Source organism: Pseudorca crassidens, chromosome 10 (genome assembly GCF_039906515.1).
Source record: "Pseudorca crassidens isolate mPseCra1 chromosome 10, mPseCra1.hap1, whole genome shotgun sequence".
Classification (NCBI taxonomy): Eukaryota; Metazoa; Chordata; class Mammalia; order Artiodactyla; family Delphinidae; genus Pseudorca; species Pseudorca crassidens.
This window is the reverse complement of record NC_090305.1, coordinates 66513134-66535637: the sequence shown is the minus strand read 5'-3', so window position 1 is coordinate 66535637 and position 22504 is coordinate 66513134. Positions and strand designations below refer to the sequence as shown.

The 22504-nt window shown below is 58.7% G+C and overlaps 1 protein-coding gene across 12 annotated transcripts; it reads left to right on the top strand.

Annotated features, from left to right (window-relative positions):
- Positions 1–50: 50 nt before the first annotated feature.
- ALS2CL (ALS2 C-terminal like) lies at positions 51–22235 on the top strand. Of its 12 annotated transcripts, none has more exons than XM_067754125.1 (27): positions 51–111; positions 3978–4103; positions 4872–5070; positions 5402–5467; positions 5916–6081; positions 6589–6720; positions 7426–7545; positions 8989–9047; positions 9191–9257; positions 9678–9874; positions 10963–11028; positions 11461–11559; positions 11650–11811; positions 12549–12660; positions 13759–13836; positions 14680–14810; positions 16009–16182; positions 16338–16434; positions 16600–16757; positions 17347–17415; positions 18337–18510; positions 19739–19781; positions 20381–20410; positions 20610–20671; positions 20779–20928; positions 21218–21314; positions 21733–22235. In XM_067754125.1, exons 2-27 carry the CDS (start codon positions 4001–4003, stop codon positions 21790–21792), a joined length of 2871 nt encoding a protein of 956 aa, XP_067610226.1. In that variant the 5' UTR covers positions 51–111; positions 3978–4000; the 3' UTR covers positions 21793–22235. The 12 variants fall into 12 exon arrangements, with proteins under 12 accessions (XP_067610226.1, XP_067610234.1, XP_067610228.1 ...); XM_067754127.1 differs by lacking the exon at positions 51–111 and adding an exon at positions 744–883 and having other exon boundaries at positions 4878–5070; XM_067754129.1 differs by lacking the exon at positions 51–111 and adding an exon at positions 744–883 and having other exon boundaries at positions 18382–18510.
- Positions 22236–22504: the final 269 nt, after the last annotated feature.

Here is a 22504-nt window from a genome sequence, read left to right as displayed (position 1 = left end):
GGTGGAGTGGCCTTCGGGGTGGGGCCTGCAGGGGCGGGGCCGACGTGGGGCGGGCGTCCGCGAGAGAGCTACCGCGGCGGCTTTCCCGGCATGGGACCCCGCGCCGCACAGGTAAGGGAGGGCTGGAGGTCTCGGGTCTGGGGTAGAGCCCTTCTGCTCCCCGCCCCTCCTCGCTCCAGGTGGGACTTTAGTCTCCGCGTCCCCTCGGGCCGCCGCGCGCCGCCCCTCCACGACTCCTCGGTCCCTGGCAGCACTCACACCCGGGCCGTCCGAGTTTGTCCGAAGGTCCCTCCCTCCCAGCGGGGTTCAGCTTCGTCCTCCCTGCCCCTTGGTCACCCTGTCACCACGGGACAGCCTCCCTGGGCCCGTGCCTGACATGAGGGCAGACAAACACGTGGGCAGTGCCCAGGGGCTTGGCCTGGGCTGTGGGGTGACCCCGCGGGGCCTCAGCCAGCCTGAGAGACTGCCAGGAGGAGGTGACGCCGGCTAGCATTGCTTGCAGTGAGAAGGCATGGGCAAATGCCTGGTGGTGGGAAGTGGATCCCATGTTTGGGAAATTCCGGTGACTACTTAGGAGGAGGAAGGAAAGCTGTGAAAAGAGCGACCAGAGAGATTGGGAAGGTGGGGGTGGGGTCTAGGACAAGAAGCCTGGAGCCACGGAAGGGCAGAGGAAGGGTGCCGGGGTAGGGTGGGGGGAGAGGCCCAGGTGGAGGCTGGGACCCGTCAGCTGTGACAGTTCAGCGCCCCCCTCCCTTGGGCAGCCCCTCCCTCCTCTGCCTACCACTGAGTTTGCTGGATGATCAAAGGGGTTCCAAGGCAGCCCAGGAAAAAGCCTCCACAGCAAGCAGCACTTCCTTGCCTGTCCAGACCAGGAAATAACAGAGTGAATACCATGACAGGGTGTGGCCCAGGGGCCTGAAGGGCCAGGCCTTGGAGGAGGCAAGGGAGAGAGGGACCCAGCGTGGACAGAGGCCTAGAATGCAAGAGAGAGAAAGAGAGAGAGCGCGAGAGAGAGCGCGTGAGAGAGAGAGCAGGTCTGGCGGCTGGTTAGATTGCCACGGGGACTGGCAGCTGACTCACCTGGACACGCCAAGACTAGCCAGTCTGTCCTCACCCCGCCCCATGGTGAACATGAAGCCTGCCTGGGAAGCCTAGGTACTTGCTGTGGCAGCCTTTCAGGTGAGCTTGGTGGGACTGGGAGCCAGAGGCCTGGGTCTGAGCCCTGTACACGCTCTACAGTTAGTGTTTCTGGGCCCTCCCATGCCCTTCTGGGCCTCAGTTTCCCCATATGTACATCATGTGCAGTCTACTACTAAGGAACCTTCGAGCTGGTTGGAGTGAGAGCGTGAGGAAGCCATGCCCTTAACCAGAGAGGAGTGGGTTGGAGGTGGGACTGGGGTTTGAAAGGGGAGACTCCTGCAGGGTCCCTGTGGTGTTAGGTTCAGCACCTCTTCCTCCTCCCTCGCCAGTATACACACTCAGGCGCACTCACGCCTGGCCTGGCCCCTGCCCTCACACTCTCCTCACTGCCTGCGGGATGAAGCCCCAGAACTCCCTAGCCTGGGAGCGGAGGCTCTCGGGGCCAACCAGACCAGATGTCTAGCCTCAACTGCAGTCTTCTCCCCACCCGCCGTCTCACCAGCCATGTTTAACCTCTGGCCTTTCCTCTGGGCAGTGTGACTCGGTTTCCTAGGGTTAGAGATCCTTTTGGGGCCACAGACCTGGCCAGTCTGTGTTGCCAGTGTTGCCAGTTTGTGTCGGTAAGACTCATCGTCAGGGGCCCCAGGCTGCACTGAGAGATAAGGGAGACTGAAGAGCAGGTCCCCATACCCAGAGGAGCTCCCCTCCACCGGTTTATGCTTTTTAGGGAGGACTAAAATAGTTTGAAAAGCTGTGATTTAGTCAGACCTTCATTTCACAGAGGAGGTGATTGAAGCCCAGAGAAGAGCAGGGATCTGGATAAGCTGGGGCATGGCCAGGGCCGAATAGCTGGGCAGAGGTCAGAAGGGGGTCCTGTGGGAGCTACTGAGGTGTGAGCCATGGGTCCAGGGTAGGGGAGCTTCTGCCAGCCCCATGGGGGCAAGGGGAGGAAGCCTAAGGGGGAGAGGAGTGCCCTGGGTGTGGCATTGGTTGGGGTGGGCCCCAGGTAAGTGTCGGGGATCTGATGTGCAAGGCCTCCCAACAGTGAGTTATCTGCTGCAGGTCCCCAGCTCACCCTGATCTGGTTCCTAGTCTGTACCTCCCATCCTGGCTGCACCCTCCCCCCTCCACCTTTAGCTGGTGTCCTCACCTCTCAGCTCAGACCCCGACAGACTGCCAGCTGAGGGTGGAAAGGTCACTTCCCAAAGGGTCTTTCCATTCCACCAGTTTCTGGAGATATGGGTGAGGGTCAGATGGGCCCAGGCCGCACTTGCTGTACCTCTGACTCCTTGGCTGTGTTGTCCTGGTATTCTGAGCTGACTTGGAGCAACCCTACCCCAGTCCTCCACAGGGGGCTGGGGCTGCTGCAGGGGGCCAGCAGAAAGAGAAGCCTGCAGTTGGGTGTCCAGCCATTTCTCCTTCCTGCTTCTCCCTCCCAAGGCCTCGCCCTCCTGAAGCAACAACAGCAGGAAAGGTGGGGCAGGAATGTCCTGGGCCTGGGCCCTTGGCCAGAGATCTGAGGCACTCATCTCACTCTGCCCCAGAGCCAATTCTCTGGGAATTGTAGGCTCTGTCAGGAGCCTGGAATGCCCTTTGGTGTCTTTGGGGTTGGGTGGGGAGGGATGATACCCCTTCTCATTTGATCCTTTGGGTCTGTCTGTATCTCCTCATATTATGTCTACAGCCCCACCGAGGTCAACCAACTCAGAGCCTCAGAGTGTCAGAGTCGGAGAGAGGCCGAGTCTGAGGGTCTGGGGTTAAAAGACTCTCTAATTCTCAACCCTGAGACGTACAGTCACGTAATCTGGGCAGATGACCTCCTTTGCCAGGTCTGGTAGGAGAGGGCTGTGTCTGATTGGAGGATGCAGCCTGGCTATGGGGATGGGTTCGAACCCAGGCCCCTTGCTCCCCCTCCCTCCAGTCAGGAGGCTGCGTTCTCAGGTGATCCTGCTTTCTTGGAGGGTCCCGCTCTCCAGGGAAGGAGGTCCAAAGACCTGCCCACCCCCATGGCTCCCACCTCTGGAGTAGAACCCGTCCTGCAGCTTGCAGGGGGGCATGAAGTGTCTGGCTCCTGCCCACACTCACCTCACCCTCTCATGGCTTGGTATCATCTCCTCTGAAACTGTCACCAAGTCCATGTCCCCAAGTCTGACTTTGAATCCCATCACTCCCCCACTCTGAGGCCCTCCATGGCTTCTCTGTTAGCCACTTAGGGAGCTCTTGGTGGGCCACCTGCAGAGCCTGGGCCTTCATGCCCATGAGCCTTTGCTCTCATGGTTCCCCCACCTGCATGCCTTGTCCTCCTCTCTGCCTCTTTATTTCTTGCCCATCCTTCATGGCTCCAGCAGGATATTTCCCACTTCTCCCAGACCCCTCCTACATAGCCCTATTGGGTGACAGGGAGTCCTGAGCCATGGCCTTGAGATAAAGGCTGTGCTCCTCCGAGAGTATGTCCTTGTTTCCAGAGAGTCAGTGGAGAGAGGACTAGGTTGGAGCACTACTAGATGTTACTCTGAGCTCTTGGGAGCCATGGTGGGTGTTTGAGCAGAGGAATGAGCAGGCCAGAGGGCTTAAGGAGCATCTGCCTTTTGGGTAAAAAATAGATGCTTCCCTTGGCAGTTCTGAGTCCTCTTTCCCACTCCTTCAGGCTCCCCTCAGCTGGGCCCAAGTGGAGCATGAGCAGGGGTCACTGGCCAGTTCAGAAACTCCCCTTTGGGGTGACATGGGCTCCTTGCTCAGTTCTGAGGTAGGGTGGTCATGGGCCTTTTGGGCATATAGCCTGAGAGGGCACCCTGCTCCCATGGCTGCTATTCGCTCTAATCTTGCTTGGTTCTCAGGCCCTGAGTCTGGCACCCTGGCCATGTGCAGCCCTGAGGAGGCAGCCCTGCTGCGGCTGGAGGAGGTCTTCTCAGCCACACTCGCACGCATCAACAGCTTTGTCCTGCAGCCCCTTCTGGAGGCCGGTGAGTTGAGGGGAGGGTGGGGGATGCAGGAACCATCCTAGGGACAGGAGTCCTCCCTGTTGGACCTTCTGAGCTACAGCTTTCTCCGCTGCAAATGGGAGCGGTGACGTTTGGTGTGGGTGTCTTCGGATGGATCCAGGGCCCTCACCCCCAGTTGCTGGCTGCTTCCTTCTCAAAGGGACCCCAGGGAACCAGGCTGTGAACCCCATTCTAGCCCAGACCTTCTGTGAACGGAGACGATGTTCCATCCCTCCCAGGGCACAGGCCTGGATTCTCTGCCTGAATTCTCATCTTGCTTTCACCCAGGGCATGACTGGAAGGCAGGATGCCCGGTTTACAAAATGACCTTGGGCAGGTGCCTTCCTCTTGGGGGCTCTGTTGGTGCATCTGTGAATGGCAGGAGACTACAGGACCCTATGGGCTTCACATTCTGGACCTGAGGAAGCTCTGAAGCTCAGGGGGGATTCTTGTACTTGGTGGCCCTAGGTCATCAGTGCTGTCCCTGTTTAGTGAGGAGGTGGACACGTGCCCCTGTTGAATCCACAAGGGTGCTGCCCACTGCTGTAGCCTGCCCATCCCTTGCTGAGCTCAAGGGGGCACATGGGCTTCCAGTTCTGTCCCAAGGATCCCAGGGATGTGAGACCCTAGCTGCAGCTCCAGGGCTAGGGGTGCTGCTGCCCCTCCGGTGACCACCCAGGGCCTCTGCGTGCTCCCTGGAAGGTGGAGCGGCCCTGTTCCCCTCACAGTGTGCTTGTGCTCCTGCCCCAGCTCCAGAGCCCTCAGATCCCTGGGGCAGAGAGTGCCTACAGCTCCTGCAGCAGCTGCACAGGAGCTCCCAGCAGCTGTGGGAGGTGACGGAGGAAAGCCTGCACTCACTGCAGGAGAGGCTGCGCCACCCGGACTCCATCAGTCTGGAATCCCTGCTGCTGCTGCACAGCGCTGACCGTGTCTTGCAAGTCCACCTGGAGTAAGATAGCCGAAGCGGGGCTGGGGCCGGCACTGGGACTCACGTGGGTCAGGGCTTTGGCAAAGGTTTGGGTTCAGCCCTGGGTTTGGATGTTAGCCTGGTGACAGGCTCAGGCACCCCAGATCTGAGCCTGGTGGCCTCCCAGGGAAAAGAGACTTTGAGTTAGAATTGTCTAGTTGGGTCAGTTAAGACTCAAGGTCACCAGTGCCCAGAGCCAGGCCCTCAGGGCTGCAGCCACTCAGTGGGTGGGATCTGGGGACACCAGAAGGGCAGGGGCTTGGGTCTGGAGCTGAGCGTTGGGCTTGCTGGGTGTCCCCTGTGCTACCTACAGGTACATCGAGTCCTACACAAGCTGTGTGGCAGTGCAGGCCTTTCAGAAGGCAGTAAAGAGGAGGAGGTGAGCATGGAATACTGCAGTGGGCCTCTGAGTTGGGGGTGTCTGGGAGGGAGGGCTTGGGGAAGCCACGTCCCCAGAGCAGTGAGTGTCACGGCCCGGGACTCATCCTGAGCAATCCGGGCTCTAGCAATTGCATGCTGCTCCACACTGAAGAGAGGAAGGGAAGCCTAGTGAGGCTGTGAGCAGAATCCATATACCAACTCACGGGAGTGACCCTGGGGTGGGGGAGCATTCCTAATTGCTACTCAGGGTGGGCTTTCATCTCTGAGATACTGCTACCGAATCTCCAACAGGGTCACTCAGCCACTGTTTTTCTGATGGGAGAGAGGTTTGGGGTCTGCGACTGTCCTGGGATCTGAGAGATTAGCCAGGGCAAGGGGGCAATGGTGGCAGGTGTGGGAACAGAGGAGGGGAGAGTGAAGGGGTGTGCGGCCCTCCCTCCGCTCAGCGAGTACTGGCAGGGCCAGCGGAAGGCGCTGCAGCAGTTCCTGTCGGGCATGAGCTCAGAGGGCTCGGTGGGCACCGCGCTGGTCCAGGCTCTCCGCCAGCCACTCACCCATCATGTGCAGCAGTGCGTGCTCCTCCTGCTGAGCCTCAGGGACACTGTCGGGGAGGTAGGTAGCAGGGGTGATGGGGAGTAGGGGGTAATTGCTGGTTATCAGGCCCGTCTCCCGTGGGGAAGCTGAGGGATGGGAGAAACAGGCCTCTGGCTCAGGGAACCTGCCTACTCAGGAACCCTGGTTTGAGAAGGACCTGGCCATGCCTTGGGGACATGGTCTTGCTCTGGGGGGGTTGAAGGGATATGTCCTTGCCCTGGGGTATCTGAGGTACATGGCCCTGCCCTGGTGGAGCCAGCAGAGACCCAGAGAACAAATGTAGAATCATGTACTGGGTGTGAGGACACATGGCCCAGCCCCAGCTGGGGGAGTCATCGAATGGTCCTAAATCCCCTGGAAGCATCCTCCTACTGCCAGAGGAGGGGCCGGCAGGGAGAAAAGGGAAAACTTAGACTTAGACCCAGACCTCCTGACCGGCTGGGGCCAGGCCAGGGCTGGGGCAGTCATCACAGGGTGGGAGAGGATTCTGATAATACCCCACCCCGGCTGCTCTGTCCCCTACAGAGTCACCCCACCCGGGAGCTGTTGGTGCATGCAGCCACCGTCTTTGGGAACTTGCAGTCCTTCATGAGGCAGGAGCTGGAGCAGGCCATGGCCACGCAGGCCCTCTGGCACACTCTGAGCAGCCGGCTACGGGTGAGTTCGAGGCCTGAGGGGCAGTGAGGGAAGGGGTTGCCATCCGGCAGGGGCCCGTTGGGTAGCTTGAGCTGCCTGCTGCCTGCTCCATGCCTCAGCTTCCCCACCTGGGTCGGGGGGCAGTGGCTAAAGCAGGTGTCTGTGACGTTCCCCTGTCCAGCCATCCTCATCCATTTGCTGAGCACCTCCTGGCCTGGGATGTGAGCTTCTGGCTCTGGGGAAGCGTGGTCAGCAGAATTGACCCTGTCTCCTGGGATGTCACTGAATGATTGCACCCCCGAGTCACTGCCCGTATTGCCCCTGCAGGAGGGAAAGTCCCCTGTGCTCTCACAGGACGTGACAGGCTTGGGGCCCAGTGCAGCAGAGAATTAGGAGGACAAGTGAAGGGGACAGGAATTGCCAGAGAGAGGCAGGGATTGTAGAACCCTGGGTGAAAGTTGATGGGGGCTTGACTGGGGCCGTGGCCTGAGATGGGTTGGAGGAGGACAAAGTAAGGCTTCAAGAGAAGTTGTGCTGTCCTTCTGGGTATAGCCAGGAATGAACCCCCCCACCTTGGAGCCCCAGTGCCCATCGCTGACCTGGGAGCCTCCAGGAGATGCTCAGAGTGTTGGGGGAGGTGCCTGGGGCAGAGGCGGGCCGTGGAGTGGCCAGCAGCATCCAGGACAGAGGTCCCTGAGCCTTGCACCTCCCTCCTCGCCTCACCAGGATGTGCTCTGTACCCCCGCTCACCGACTCTTGCAAGACAGCCAGGACATACCTGTGACGGTCACCCCGCTGAGGGCAGAGCGTGTGCTGCTCTTTGATGATGCCCTTGTCCTGCTACAGGTAGGGTGGGGCTGGCCAGAGGTCGTGGGGTCACAGTGGGGGTCTGAGGGCTGGTTGAAAAAAGGAGTAGGAAAGAGACATGTGGCTGGGAGCAAGAACTTGGGCCTGGGGAGGTGATGGGGGCAGAAAGGCAGAGTGCTAGGGTGGGGGCAGCAGGTGGAGCCATCCCTGAAGGAGTGTGGGCTATGGAGCAGGGCTCTTCCAGTCTCAACTCTCCACAGCTGGTATCCCTGTTAAATGTCTTCCCCTCAGTTTCGTTACCTGTAAAGTGGGACACTTGTCAGTTTGTGCTTCAGCAGATGGCAGACAACTCCTAGTTGTCTTCCTCCAACAGGAGAGGAACCTCAGACAACGGTCATAAGTGGCCCGTAGTGGCTGAGGAGGGCTGCGTGAACCATTCAGGGCACATGCAAGGCTTCTAGAGAGGAGTTCCATGTAGCAGCAGTGCCCGGGCTCTCGGCATTACAGAAGTCAGGAGGGAGCCAGTACTAGGGTTTGGGATTTGTTATGTGGCCCATAACCTTGGCTGTGCCTAGTTCCCCCTGAACTTATATTGCCGCTGTGATAGCCAGAGCACTGCCTTCTGTATCCCCCTAGAGTGTCAGCCTGGAGCTCCCCTGCAGATAGGGAGGCTGAGGCCTAGAAGGGATGCTACTTGCCCATCCAAACCTGTGTCTCCTGAAGCCTGGTTTTGGGGTTTTGATTCAGTTTGAGTTTCCCTCCACTCCCAATTTCACCCTCTGTGCTCCAGGTATGCTGACGAGATACTGTCACTAAAAGGTGCTGAGCCCTTTCCCACCTCTGGACCTTGGCACGTCCTGTTGTCTGTGCTGGACCCTCTCTTGTCCTGGCCCGTGTCTGGCACACTCCTCCTCCCCCTCAGGCCTGGGCCTGGTGCCGCTTCCACCTGTGTCTGTTGCCAGGTGAAAGGTCACTCTGCAAAAGCTTCCAGAGGAAGGGAGGTTTGGTCTATCTCTCAGAGCAGGGATGACATTCCAAGTAGAAGGAAGAGCACATGCAAAGGTTCAGGCTGAGGAGAATTTGTGGCAAACTGGAGGAGGCCCAGGCAGTGGAGGGGAGTGGTCTGTGTGGTCTCAGGGGTCAGGCTCAGCCGTAGGGACCTTAGAGAGGTTTCCAGCAGGGGCTAACAAGATCCATGCTGCATTTCCAGAAGACCACTCTGGGGGCCCTGATGGAGCAGAATGTCGGGGGTGCGGGAGGCTTGTCCTGGGTGTCTGGCCAGGCCCTCGGGTGGGAAGGGAGGTGGAGGACCTGCCCTGGAGATGGGGAGCCGGCAGGGGTGGTGTGGGACTCAGTGCTGGGCGTGCCGCACTGAGCATGCTGGGGACACCCAGCGGTGTGCCAGCGAGCTGCTGCTTGGGAGCAAGGCCAGACCAGAGAATAGGTGAGCGTCTTGCCCACCTGTGCCCCCTTTTCTTCCAGGGCCACAGTGTCCACACCTTTGATCTGAAGCTGGTGTGGGTGGAACCTGGGCAGGACGGGTGAGCACCCCCATCCAGTGACACCCCAGGCCTTCCCTCCCTCTACCCCGTGTAACCTGCCCACCCCGGGGCTCTGACTTGGGCCCTCCCTCGGCACCCTCCTGGACAGAGCGGGAGCCCACTCATTGGCTCCATCTGTCTAGGTGCATGTTTCACCTCCTCACGCCTGAGGAAGAGTTCTCCTTGTGCTCCAAGGACCCACAGGGCCGGGTGAGTGTGGGCGGACTGTGAGTCCGGGGAGTGGGGTCAGGGGAGTGAGGGAAGGCGACAGGAGGGTAAGGGGAGGCTCGTTGGGAATGTCAAGCCCCTGGAGTCATGGTCAGAGTGAGTCAGGGGTCAGCCTAGGCTCAGGCATCAGAATGCCGACGAGAACACGTGTTTTTCTCTGTGAAGCCAGGGTTGGGGCCTGTTCGAAGGTTCTGTTTGGCCTCTCTGGGCAGGCCCGAAGCTGCAAACAAGTATTCAGGTCTGAGTGAGGCCCCAGGGAGCAGCACGGGAGCCGTTGGAGGTCCCTGCAAGTGATAAGAGTGGGTGTGGGTAGGGTGATACCTGATGCCGCCCCAGGAGGCTTCCTAGAGGGGCTGCCTCCAGCAACAGTGGCCTGTCCTGTGTTTCCCTGTACCCCCGCAGGTGGCCTGGCAGCGGAAGGTCACCCAGGCTGTGTGCCAGACCTTGCGTGGGAAGAAGGACTTCCCGGTGCTGGGGGCGGGCCTGGAGCCTTCTGAACCCCCCACCTGCCGCTGTGGAGCATACACCTTCCGTGCGGAGGGCCGCTTCAGCCAGGCCACCTATGAGGGCGAGTGGTACGGTGGCAGGCCCCATGGCAAGTGAGTGACCGAGGAGGCTCTGGGCCAAGCAAGGCAGGGATCCTCCTGGGAGTCCGAGGGGCAGACAGGACCCGTATGGACCTAATTGCCTCGGGGCATGAACCAAAGGCTGTTACCCGCCTGTGGTGAAATCTGTTTGTCCCCCACAGTCTCTCTTAAGTCCTCTTGGACAGGACCTGGCCCACTGTAGGTTTGTGCCAGATACAGTCTTGATGGCAGTGAGGCTACCGAGTGTGGGGCAGTCATCAGGAAGCTGACCTGCAGGGCCCACGGTCACCATTCTGTTCTCAGGCGGGTGGAAGAAAACTCTCATGTCTACATAGCATTGTCTGGTGGTGGTAGAAATGTTTTGCAGACATTCTGTCTTCATCAGTCCTTACAAGAATGCTCTGGGGGAGTGTTATCACCCCCTTTAGGTGATAGGTGCAGAAGCTGAGGCCCAGAGACTGGCATGACTTTCCCCAGGCCTCAGGGCAGGTTCTAGGGTGAACCTGGCCTCAGTTGCAGGTCGACACGACCCCACAGGCAGATAGGCTTTTGAAGAACATGGCCCCAACTTGTGCTACAGCTGGCGAAACCAAGGCCCAGAAAGCAGAAAGGACTCGCCAAGGTTACGCTTGCAAGCATTCCACTCGTTTCTGATACCCTGCCTGCTTCCAGAAAGGGCTTGAGGAAGCTTGTGAACAAAAACACAGAAAAAGCAATGCTGTGTCAGAAGAGGAGACAAGGACGGTAGAAACCCCACTAACTAGCACTTGGCTTGAGCTTGAAGGTTAGCTCTGAGCTTCCTGTTGGTCAAGGGAAAAAGGCAACCTGGATGCTTCCAGATCTCTCCCTGCTGGGTGTGGAGCACACTCTGTGAGGCTGCTGGGGCCATTGTGCCAGGAGTAGAGAAGGGCTGAGAGCCCATGTGGGGTCATAAAGCTCGGAGAAGAAGACCGAGTTGGGGCAGAGAGTCCAGTCCAAGGGGGATCGAGGCCTCGGAGAGAGTCTGCGGCGGAGGTTGGCTGGGGGTCTTGTGTGTGTTGAAGGTCTGGTGGGTCTGATGCCCATGGACCTGATGCCCGTGGACCTCGACTGTGTTACAGGGGAACCCTGAAGTGGCCAGACGGGCGGAATCACGTGGGGGACTTCTGCCAGGGCCTGGAGCACGGGTAAGGCTGGGGCTGACACAGGACTGTGTGGTGGGCAGGCAGGGAGTGGTTTCCACCCCTCTCCACTGTCACCAGCTGGGCCCCATCCTACACTCCCAAACCTCAAGCAGAAACTTGGAGGCCATGTGGTCCAGCTCCACTCATTGTCCTAAAGGGGAAACTAGGCCTGAGGAGGGGGGCAGGTCATGGAGGGAGTGGTCCAGGGCCAGAAGGCCCTCCCAGAGTGCATGGGGGTTGGGGTGGAGATGAGGTGTCCTGAGGGGCCCTTGGGAACAAGATGGGGCTCAGCACCTCTCAGATTCTCCCCATCGTCTGAGAAGGCCCCTTGGAAGAGCAGGGACACTCCTGGGCGTGGAGGGGGTGTGACAGGTGTCTTGGGCCAGGGCTGTGGCCCCAGTGCTGACTTCCCTCCCTGCCCACCCACACTGACAGCTTTGGCATCCGCCTGGTGCCCCAGGCCTCCGAGGATAAGTTTGACTGTTACAAGTGCCACTGGCGGGAAGGCAGCATGTGCGGCTATGGTATCTGTGAGTAAGTGACCCTTGGCCTGATGGTAGGACAGGCTCGTGGGACAGGCTCGTCCTCTGGGAAGCAGGGCCAGCCATTGGTGACCCTCCGCAGGTACAGCACCAGCGAGGTGTACAAGGGCTACTTTCAGGAAGGCCTGCGGCATGGATTTGGGGTCCTTGAGAGCACCCCGCAGACCCCTCAGCCCTGCAGGTACACGGGCCACTGGGAGAGGGGCCAGAGGAGTGGCTATGGCGTCCAGGACGACGGCGACAGGCGAGTGCTCTGCAGCCCCGCACCAGGATTGAGGGGCAGAGGGGCCTCACAGGCCAAATGCCTCAGGGCCCGGGTTCCCTGTCGTCACTGGGTCCGTTCTGTCTGTCCCCCAGAGTCTCTCTGAAGCCCCTCACTTTCTTTCCATTCCCTCGGTTGTTGCTGAGGCTCAGGATGAGGGACCCCGACCTTGACTGCAGGAGCCCCCCCAACTCTGGCCCCTCCCTGCGCTTTCAGAGAGGAGTTTCTGGCCCCCTGATCTGGTCCTATCAAAGGATCACAGCCCTTCCAGGCTCTCTGGGCTGAGACAGAGCCCAGTGTCCTTGGCCTGACATTTGAGGCCTTGCCTGCTCCTCTGACCTCATGCCTGCCATGCCACCTGTGTACCCCCTAGCCTTTTAGACCACTGAACGCCCCCACGTATCTATCGTACACTCCTGCCTCAATGGCTTTGCATATGTTAAATGGCACCCTTACTTACTCCATCTGTCCTTCCTGCCACCTCTTCCGGGAAGCCTGCCAGGATGCCTTCCCCCAGGCAGGCTCCCTTCCTCCTCCACCCTCGTTCCTCCTGCAGGTCCTCACCTCACCTGCCCTATGTCTGACTTGAGTGGATTCAGGCCATGTCATTGCTCCTTATCTGACCCCTGCCCCCACCCCAGTCCCATGCCAGCAGAACACACAGAAGGTGCATGGGAACAATTCTGATCCAACTCTGGCCCTACTCTCTCCTCCCCCAGGGGTGAGCGCTATATTGGCATGTGGCAGGCTGACCAGCGCCATGGCCCAGGGGTCGTGGTCACCCAGGCGGGTGTCTGCTACCAGGGGACCTTCCAGGCAGACAAGATAGTGGTGAGTGCAGTGACCCACGTGTGTCCTGAGCTACCCTTTCCCTGCTCTGGGGGCTCCAAAGCTGAACTGAGACTGGTCAGGGGTGGATGGAGCAGGAAGCGGGGTTCCGACGTGCTGGAGGGAGCCAGAACCTGGGCAGGAATCCAGTTCTGCCACCTACCTACCCTGGCCTTGGCCAAGTCCCTGCCCCTCCCAGCCTCAGTTTTCCCATCAGCAGCTCAGGTGAACTACTTATCATAACGACTCACTAAAATAGCAACAATGAAGTGCATAGTAATGAGGATGCCAGCAGCCTCTACCACCCATGTTTATAGACCCCTAACTGGGTGTCTAGCTCTGGGCTAAGCCTCCCAACATGATCTCATGGGATCCTCCCAGTAGCCCTGGGGTCATGTTATTGTCTCTAGTGTAAAAGTGATAAACGTGAGGCTCAGAGAGGTCAGAGAACCTGCCCACTGTCGCATTCTGTTGAGTGCAGGTCTCCCGTGCCCGGGCATAGCCCTCACCTGCCTCACCCACACCCTGCCAGGTGCTTGGCTCATAGTGCGGCTCTGGCCTGATGGCTGTTACTGATATTGTGGCTTGTTTGTTTATCTATACTTTGTCCTGGAAAGGATTGAAGGAGGAAGAAAAGGTAAGAATAGGCACATAAGATAGATTCAGAAATAAGTAGAACACGAATTGTATCCCATTTGGTTCTGAGCTTCCTGGCAGCCAGTGCAGCACAGGAGCCTGATCAGCTCCACGGTCCCCAGGGTCAGTGACAGGGAAGTGGGGATGGTTCAGGAAAAGCCCAGTACTTCCTGAGCTGTAGATGGGAAGGAAGGGTCCCCCAGGAGGCTTCTTGAGCGAGGCTGCTGGAGGGGAGGAGCCAGGTCCCAGGGTGTCGGTCAAGGTAACCCAGGGTCGAGGTCCATGGGCCTTGTGCTCAGTGCTCAGAAGGCCAGGGGCTGGCATCCCACCTAGGCACAGTCCTGGGAGGTATGGCAGGGCTCAGGACCCTTCTGCCCATGGGTCACTGCCCACCTCCCCTCCCCACCGCCAGTCTTCTGGCCCTTCCTAACCCACTGCTCCTACCCTCCCCGCTTCCTTCCCTAGGGCCCAGGGATCCTTCTCTCTGAAGATGACTCCTTGTATGAGGGCACCTTCGCCAGGGACCTGACCTTCGTGGGGAAGGTGAGAGCCACAGAGACCTTATTCCACTCCCTGCTGAGACCTTGGCTGGGGCCTGTAATCTCCCTGCTTGGATTTAGGGCTGAGGGTAGGTGGAGCAGGTAAGGGAGGGCCTCTCCCATCTCCACTACATCTAGGGGGTGGATACAGTGACGATTCCCTGCTGCGGAGGTATGATTTGATCGGGTGTGAGTCAAGAGGGGATAGGTAGGCTTGCCTTGGGTGCAGAGGGTGCTGGTGGTCTCCTGGCTGTGTCCCCTCCTGGCCCCCAAGAGAGGGATCCACCCCCTCCACCACCACCATCAGTGCCTTGGGCAGGTGCCCCTGGAGGCATTGTCCTTCAGTATGTTTCTGCCTGAGCTGACCTCACAGAAGGTATCCCTCTGTATCCCTGCTGGGGCCTTTGGAAATGTGGGGGCTGTTTGACTGGGGGGTACTATGGCATCTAGTGGATGGAGACTAGGAATGCTGTGAATGGAACAGCCGCATGCAGCAAGGAATTGCCCCTCCTCAATGCCTCATGTCCTCCCGAGGCCTCTGCCTACTTCTGGACCCGGTGGTGGTCCTCCCCACTCTGACCTGTGAGTCCCTTCTCTGTCTCCTTTGCCGTTTCCTGCCTCAGAGATGAGCCCCTTGGTGGTGGGCACAGGCAGGGGCTCCTGCAGGGGTGGAGGATTATGAGCCCCTTGGGGTGGGGCAGATTGAATGGATGGTGGGAAGGCCATCCATCAGTTTCTAGCCTCTGTGACCCGGGATGGACAAGCATGAGGCCTGTCATGATGGGATGGAAGGGCAGCTGGACAGATAGATGGACAGACATCCCTGCATCTGTCTCCCGGCTTCCAGGGCAAGGTCACCTTCCCTAATGGCTTCACCCTGGAGGGCTCTTTTGGCAGTGGGGCAGGGAGAGGACTGCATACCCAGGGTGTGCTGGACACAGCTGCCCTCCCTCCAGATCCAGGCAGTACCCGCAAGAGGTGAGAGACTGACCGTCTGGCCTGTGTATTCTGAAGCCTTTCTGGGGGGTGTGTCTGTGTGTGTCTATGTTTCTACCCTAAAGACTCAGGTCTCATTAGAACGGCTTTTCTGTACCTCCTCTTAGCTCTTTGGAGAGTTCAGAGAGCTCAGGTCACATAGCCCTTGTCAGAGACTCTTGGAATTAAGGGCTATGTGACGGTAACTCCATATGCCACAAAACTGGAGAAAAATACTATGTGTAGGCTTTGCTTAGACCCTGCTTTTATTCTAGGAAGGGTACAAGACAGTTTATGAAACAAAACAAACAAGAATAAGATAGAAAATTAAAGTGTGAGTTGAGCTTACAAGAAAGGGAGGTGCAGATAGGCCTTATAATCAAGCATTAGCCTGGCTCTGAGTTCCCTGGCAGCCAGGGTAAAGAAGGAAACTTACTAAGTGGAATCACTGTCCCTATCATGGGGTATTTGAGAAGAGGATGGACTTCTTCCCTATGGGGACAGAGTTCTTCCTTGGAAAACCATTGTTCAAGTGGTGCCTCTTACTATGTCTTTTGAGGTGTGGGTGGTGGTTCTAATGGTGCCAGCCAGCATTTCACATGTTGTTTACTTGACACATTGTCCCTGCGTGTTTCTTTTCCCTGACAGCAGGAGCTAGAAGTGGATGGCAAACCCTAGGGGTGTGAGCCCGGGTCGGGTGCAGGTGTAGGAAAATCTATGAGCGTGACATGGGAGAGCAGTGCTCCATTAGACACTGCACCAGACACACACACGGCCAGACCCCTAAGCCTATTGGCTGAGACAGGATCAAGCTCAGGAAGGACCCAGGTGTGGTAGGAGGGAGAGCGGGGTCCCGTGGCGAGGGCATCCTGGGATTTGGGCCCTGGTCTCTCTTAGGCCAAGACCCCACTCTCTGGACTTGGCCTTCAGCTCTCCAGCTCTTTCTGTTTCTTTTCCAGTGCTCTGTGTGCCCCTGTCTCTTTTCTCTACCGTGGAGTAGATTCTCTCTGACCCTTCTCTGCCTCCCGTTTCTCCTCCTGGAGCCTTGGAGGTCAGGCCACTCTGCATCCCCCACTCCACCCACCCCACCTGGGCCCTGACTCTGGGCCAGGCTGGATATCCCCACCTCTCCAAGGGCTGATCAGGGTCCTGCCCAGCATGGCTCCATCCCTATCCATGTCCCCCACTGCCTCCATCGCAGGCAGCTGGGCCTGGGCGTCTTCCCCGTGGAGAGCCGCTGGCAGGGCGTCTATGGCCCCTTCCAGGACTTTGTTCAAGCCGGCTGCCCTGGAGACCTGCAGGAGGCCCTGCTGGGCTTCCACGTGCAGAGCTCAAGGGAGCTGCGCAAGTCCCAGGAGTACCTGTGCTGCGAGAGGTGAGGCCCAGGCATGCGTGGGCGTGGGTACCCATAGGGCATCCAGAGCTCAGCGTTGGGGTCAGTGGGTCTCTGAGTGGGCCAGGGGAGGAAGGCTTCCCAGAGAGGGCAGGCCTGGGCGTGGGTGAGAGACGTGTGTGTGTGTGGTGCCCCAGGACCCACCCCGAGGACCACGCAGGCAGAATGGAGGACATCCTGGAGGAGCTGCTGCAGCACCGGGTGCCCGAGGCCCTGCAGCAGTGCCTCAGGAAGGTAAGGGCTCCAGGGGAGGGTGCTGACCAGAGGGGACAGGCCTGCCTGTGGGCCCTTGCTGAGAGTGCCTCGGTGCTCCCACTGAAGAAGTGGGGTCCTGCGTGGGCATGCTGTGCTCCAGCCCACGGTGCTGAGTATCTCTTTGTTGCCTTTGCACCTGCCCAGGCCCTGAGCAACTCTCTGCATCCCCTGGGAAAGCTGCTCCGGACTCTGATGCTGACCTTCCAGGCCACATACTCAGGCATTGGGGCCAACAAGCACCTGCAGGGGCTGGCGCAGGAGGAGGTGAAGCAGCACGCCCAGGAACTCTGGGCCGCCTACAGGTGAGCTTGGTGGTACATGGGGACAAGCACTGCACTGTGACTGCAGGGCGGGGTGTGGGGGAAGCTCTCCCCTTGCCAAGCATCAGCTCTGCCTGGTGCCCTGGGTAGGAGGGGTGCCTTTGCCTTGGGTCTGGATTGAGAAAGAAACAGAGGGTGGGTTGGTTAATATGCAGCTGGTGAGCATAGGGGTTAGAGGGTGGGGAGGTGATAGCAAGGCCTGACTGCAGCCAGAGTCCAAGCCCCAGCCAGGCCCTGGGCTAGCCCTGACCCCAGGAGAACTCTAACCCCACTGCAAATGGAGCCTGACCTGGGCTCAGACACCATTTCCCGTCCTGTCCCAGCTGAGCTGTGACCTCGTCAAACGCTATAAACTGAAACCTTAGATGCTGCAGTTAGTGCTGTGGTAGGGTTCCAGGACACTCAGGCAGACATCCCGTACTCCCAACCTCCTCACTGCTGGGGTTTGGGCCACTGGGCTCTGCAGTCCTCAGGCTCCATGGTTCTGGGGGTGGAGCCCACCTGCCTGGCCTTTGGTGACTCCCATCCTGTGGGAGATGGCAGCCACGCTGCCCCTCCCTTTGGTTTGCAGGGGTCTGCTGCAGGTTGCCTTACAGTGCAAGGGCCAGGTCCCAGAGGAAGATCAAGATGCAGAGACAAGGTGACTGCCCCCATTAGGTCTGTGGGGTTCTCTGCCCTGGTGAAAGCAGCCAGGCTCGGGTCCTGGGAGTCCGTATACCTTTGCTTCTGGGCCCTCCTTCGGGGGAAAAGGGTATTTCTTGGGAAGTGTTAGGGGTTCATGCTATTGACCAAATATTGCTCATTGACCATTCAAGAATCAGAATGATCCATGACCTCTCTTCCTTGAGCAACCTGGGGAGGGGCACTGCCACAGTGCATCAAGTGCATCTTTGTTCTAAACGTGTTATCCCACCCTCATCTCTTGGGTGTATGGAGGGTGAGCACTGCCTCAGGCACCTCCTTCTCCCTGTGCACAGATGTGGAAACTGAGGCCTGGCAGGGGCTGAGCCTGAGGTCACACAGAGCAGGAATTAAGTGGGTCATTAAATCTGTCTCCCCAGTCCCCCGAGACCAAACCTTACAATTTGCCTTCAGATTCCAGGCCCAGAGATCCTGATCAGAGAGGTCTTTCTGTTACTGCATTGCAGGAGGCATGGGAAATGGGGTTAGACATTAGGGAGAACTTCCCCCTGAGTCCTAGGAAGCACAGAAAACTAGGAGGCAGAACTGGACTAGCTTGGAACGGCTGCTGAGAGCTTTGCTGCAGGTCACTCATCTATCAAGGCCCTGGTTTTCCTTTCAATTAAATGGGGATCAAAATTCTGCCTCAGCTGCCCTATTGGTTCTCAAAGTCAAGTGAGAGTGTGAGGTAGTCACAGATGACAATTGGTTGTGAAATGACTGAGAACAGGCTGGGAAGAGTTTTCTCCGGGATGGAGGAGGCTGGAGGCAGGAACACTGTGGTGGGACGAGGAGTTCTGTGGACTCTTTGAGGGGCAGCCCAAGTAGATCCCCAAGCCCACCCTGCTGACCCTGACCTGTCCTGGTGGCTCTCACTCAGGGACCTGCAGGTGCACAGATTGATGCTACCCCTTGTCCTGCCCAGCTTCTACTCGGAGCTCTTCACTCTCTACCTGCTTCTTCATGAGAGGGAGGACAGCCTCTACAGCCAGGGCATTGCCAACCTTAGCCTCTTCCCCGACACCAAGCTGCTTGAGTTCCTGGATGTACAGAAGTAAGCCTCCCTACCATGCCACGATTGCCAGAGTTCTTGTGTAGCAGAGGGTACAAACCCAAATTGTCTTCAGCAAAAAAGCGGGGAGGTTAATTGGCTCGTGTACCCATGAAGTTCTAAGGTGTGGCTAGATTCAGGTGTGGCTGGATCTGGGTGTCCAGTTGCATGATAAAGGAAGCAACTTCTCTCATTCTCTGTTGGGCTCTCTGGCTCCCCCGTATGGCGACAAATATGGTACCAGCCACTCGAGGTTTATATTCTCCCAGCTCAGGCCCCACAGGGAGCTGGTGTCTCCTTCCCAGCAGCTCCAGCAGAGCCTCTGAAGTTCCTCCCTGGCTTGGCTGGGGTCTTGAATGTGCCCCTGAATGCTGGCTGTGGCCCAGATTGGCCAGGCTGGCCTCAATGTCTACCACTGGGGCTGGGGCAAGGTCGCCTGCTCCCAGCTCTTGGACTGAGAGTGGGAGAGGGGAGATCCTCAAGGGGAAACTGAGGACTGTTCCGGAAGTAGGTTAGAGCCTCCCTTCCGCCCTCAGTCATCAAAATGTTCTTTCTCCTTCATGCCCCTTTGATCCATTGATACTACCAGTGTTGAGGGCATGAACGCACTCTCTCCTCCCACACCTGGTTTCCTTTGTCTCAAGGTGATGGCGCTTCCCATTCCCCTTCCTGCCGAAAAACCTTGTTTCCCCTTCCGATGTGGTGAATGTTTCCTGTATCTGACCAGGCACCAGCCCAGAGACCTGGTTGTCCATGGCTTTGCAAGAGTCCCTCCTCCCCACCCCTCCTGCTGCCTCAGTGCCGCCTCCTCCATGCTGGTCTCCCTGCTCCATTGGCTCTACTTGCCTTGCGTGGCATCCCTACTTCTCGCCAGCCTGGGCCCGCTCACTGAGCCCCTGGAGCAGTCTCTACCACTGAGCTCTCTGGCCTGACCCCCAGGACTTTGCCCAGGAGGGTCCCCTGGCCTGCAGCACTGCCCCTCTGTCTCCTCATTGTGTTCCAGTCCCACTCGTGTTTTGGGGCTGCATGGAGGGCTGCCCTCTCAGGGAATCCCTCCTGCCCTCCTCTTGCCTGGGCTTCACACAAGCGTTCCCAGATGCCATTGTGCATCCCCTGCCCCTCTCCCCTGCTCAGCCCTCCTGGGGGACATGGAGGTGCAGGGAATTTGCCCTCTGACCTCAGACTCCGCACCCTGGTCCTGGCAGAGCTTCCCACCTTGCTTTAATTTCAGGCACCTGTGGCCCCTCAAGGACCTCACGCTGACGACCAATCAGGTGAGAGTGTGGGCCCATTACCTGCCCAGGAGAGGGAGGTCTGAGCCTGAGCTGGGCCCCCAGGTTTGCCCAGGCTTCCGAGCAGCTCTCTGCCTCATGGTCACTGGTCAGAAGCTGCATAGGCGGGTGAGGGAGGATATGGCAGGCTTTCTGCACTGTTCTGATTTCCCATGTGGATGAGTGTACAGCCACAGTGACCAGGTTCAAGCTTAGGTTCCACCCTTGTACTGGCTGTACGACCTTGGGTGAGATGCTTGATCTCCGTGCCTCAGCTTTCCCATCTGTGGAAGTAGTCCCTGATGCGTACTAGCACTACCTCCTGTGGTTGTTGTCGGGTGATGTGGGCCAGAACACGAGGGGCGTTGTTGGTTCTGTGTGTTTGCTGGATCGGCAGCATCCGCGTTGTCTGGGAGCCTGTTAGAAAAGCAGCTTCTTGAACCCATCCCAGACCTACTGAGTCAGAAACTCAAGGAGTGAACTTGGAATTTGTGTTTCAACAAGCCCTGGGGCTCAAGAACCATTGACATAGAACTGGGCGGCACCCAGTGACCATTGGCTGTTACGATTCTTATCTTCTTTTTCCATTTTGATCCTCCCAGCCTCCTGGAGACCATTTACCCCACTTTACAGTTGAGTAGACTGAGGCTTACAGTGGATCTGTGACCTTCCCTGGGTCACTCAACCCTCTGGGCAGAGCTGTCCTGAAGCCAGTGATGGGGAAGGGGGTGGGTGGTGAGGGGCTCGGGGGCCAGCCCTGACCCTGGGAAAGAGGAGGTGACGGAGCTGGGGGGCTGCGGCCTCATCTAACCCACTCCCCCAACCACGCAGAGATACTCCCTAGTCAGAGACAAGTGCTTCCTGTCAGCCACGGAATGTCTGCAGAAGATGATGTGAGTCCACACCCCAGGGAGGGTGGGTGTGGGTGGCAGGAGTGTTGGGGCCCCTGGTTGGGACTGAACCTGAGGGCCTTGATCTGGAGCCGGCTACCCTGCTGCAGCACCACGGTGGACCCCCGGGAGAAGCTGGAGGTGCTGGAGAGGACATATGGGGAAATTGAGGCCACTGTGTCGCGGATGCTCGGCCAGGAGCACAAGCTGCCCATGGACGACCTGCTGCCGCTGCTCATCTACGTGGTGTCGCGTGCCCAGTAAGCCCCAGCTGGGGGTGGGCTGCCGGAGGTTCCCTTCCCACCCTGCCCACCCCCAACCAAGACATACTCCAAAGTCTTTGAACATGGGGGTTTATGGACACAGCCTTTCTTGGTACACATGGGGAAGCTGAGGCCCAGAGAGGCCCACCCAGGGTCCTGTGGGTGCCAAACTCAGAGCAGGGACCAGGTGTCCAGCCACCCAGGCCAGAGCTCCTTCCCAGCTGCTGGATGCCTGTCCCTGATAGGTCCCCTCTTCCCTCTCGTTGTGGTGGCGGTGGTTCTCCAGAATCCAGCACCTGGGAGCCGAGATCCACCTGATCCGTGATATGATGGCCCCTATCCACACAGGAGGCCTGTATGACTTCTTGCTCACGGCCCTGGAGGTGAGGGACAGAGGCGGTGGGCCAGGCAGAAATGCCCTGGCCACTGGGGCAGACCCCTTTCACCCCAGACACCATCACGGGGATGAGCTCAAATTCACAGCTTCTGTGTGTCTCCATGGGAAGGGTCCTCACAGAGCCACTGCTCTTGCCCTTGTTAAAAGGAGCTGGGTGGGGGGAGGTGGGCACAGTGCATCCCGGCCCTCGGATCCCCAGGGCTGAGTGTGTTCCAGGCTGCATCCCTGAGCACAATAGGAGAGGGAAGGAGCCATTTCCTTGCAGACTGTGGCTGAGGGCTGAGTTGGAGACACAGTGGTCCAGGCCCGGGAGGTGGGTGCACCCCAGTGTCAGGCCCTAGAGCCTGTGCATGTGGCTGAAGCGGGCAGGCCAGCTGGCTTCAGCCTCACCTCTCTCCCGCCAGTCCTGTTACGAGCACATCCAGAAGGAGGACATGAGGCTGCATCGCTTGCCCAGCCGCTAGAACTCCAGGGAGCCGTGGTAGCTCAACTTCTCCTGGACAAACTGCAGAGCTGAGAGGGGCTGCCGTGGAATTCCCGTGGAGTGAGCGTGGCCCACTCTGGCCCTTGTGGCCCACAGGACAGAAGGCAGGATGAGCCCTGGAGGTGGCTCTTGGGGGAGATGAGCATTTAATTTCTCGCAGGGAGATGCTGCTGCTGTCCTGACTGGGAGGAGGGTGAGGGTGATGGGTGTGGCCCCAGAGCTGGTGGTTTCCCCTCCCCCTGCCACTCTCTAGGCCAGCCTTGGATGACCTTCTTGACCAGCAGCAGCTCATGGACTGGGGGCAAGGAGCTCCTGGCCTCTCCTTGCCTCATCCTTGCCTCCAAGTTATTGAGCCTCTCTGGGCCTCAGTGTTGCCATCTGTAAAATGGTGGACTACATTGTCTGTAAAGGGCCATCCATCCATCTTGCTGACTTCTGGCGTCCTTCCGTAAGTCTGACTTTGGTCTGTTGGGCTGTAACTGAAGTTCTTATGTCTCGGGTGGTGTCATTCCATTTCTCCTCTCCTGGTCAGAGGCGCCAAGCTGCTAGTGACAGCTCCGTTTATTGGGCTTTTTTCCCATGAGTTGTCTCCTGTGGACCTGCCTTCTTCCCGACTGCCCCAGGGCAGAGCTGGCCTCTCAGGGCTGCAAGGCAGGAACAGCTCCACCTCCGCCCTGACCTGCTGGATGGCC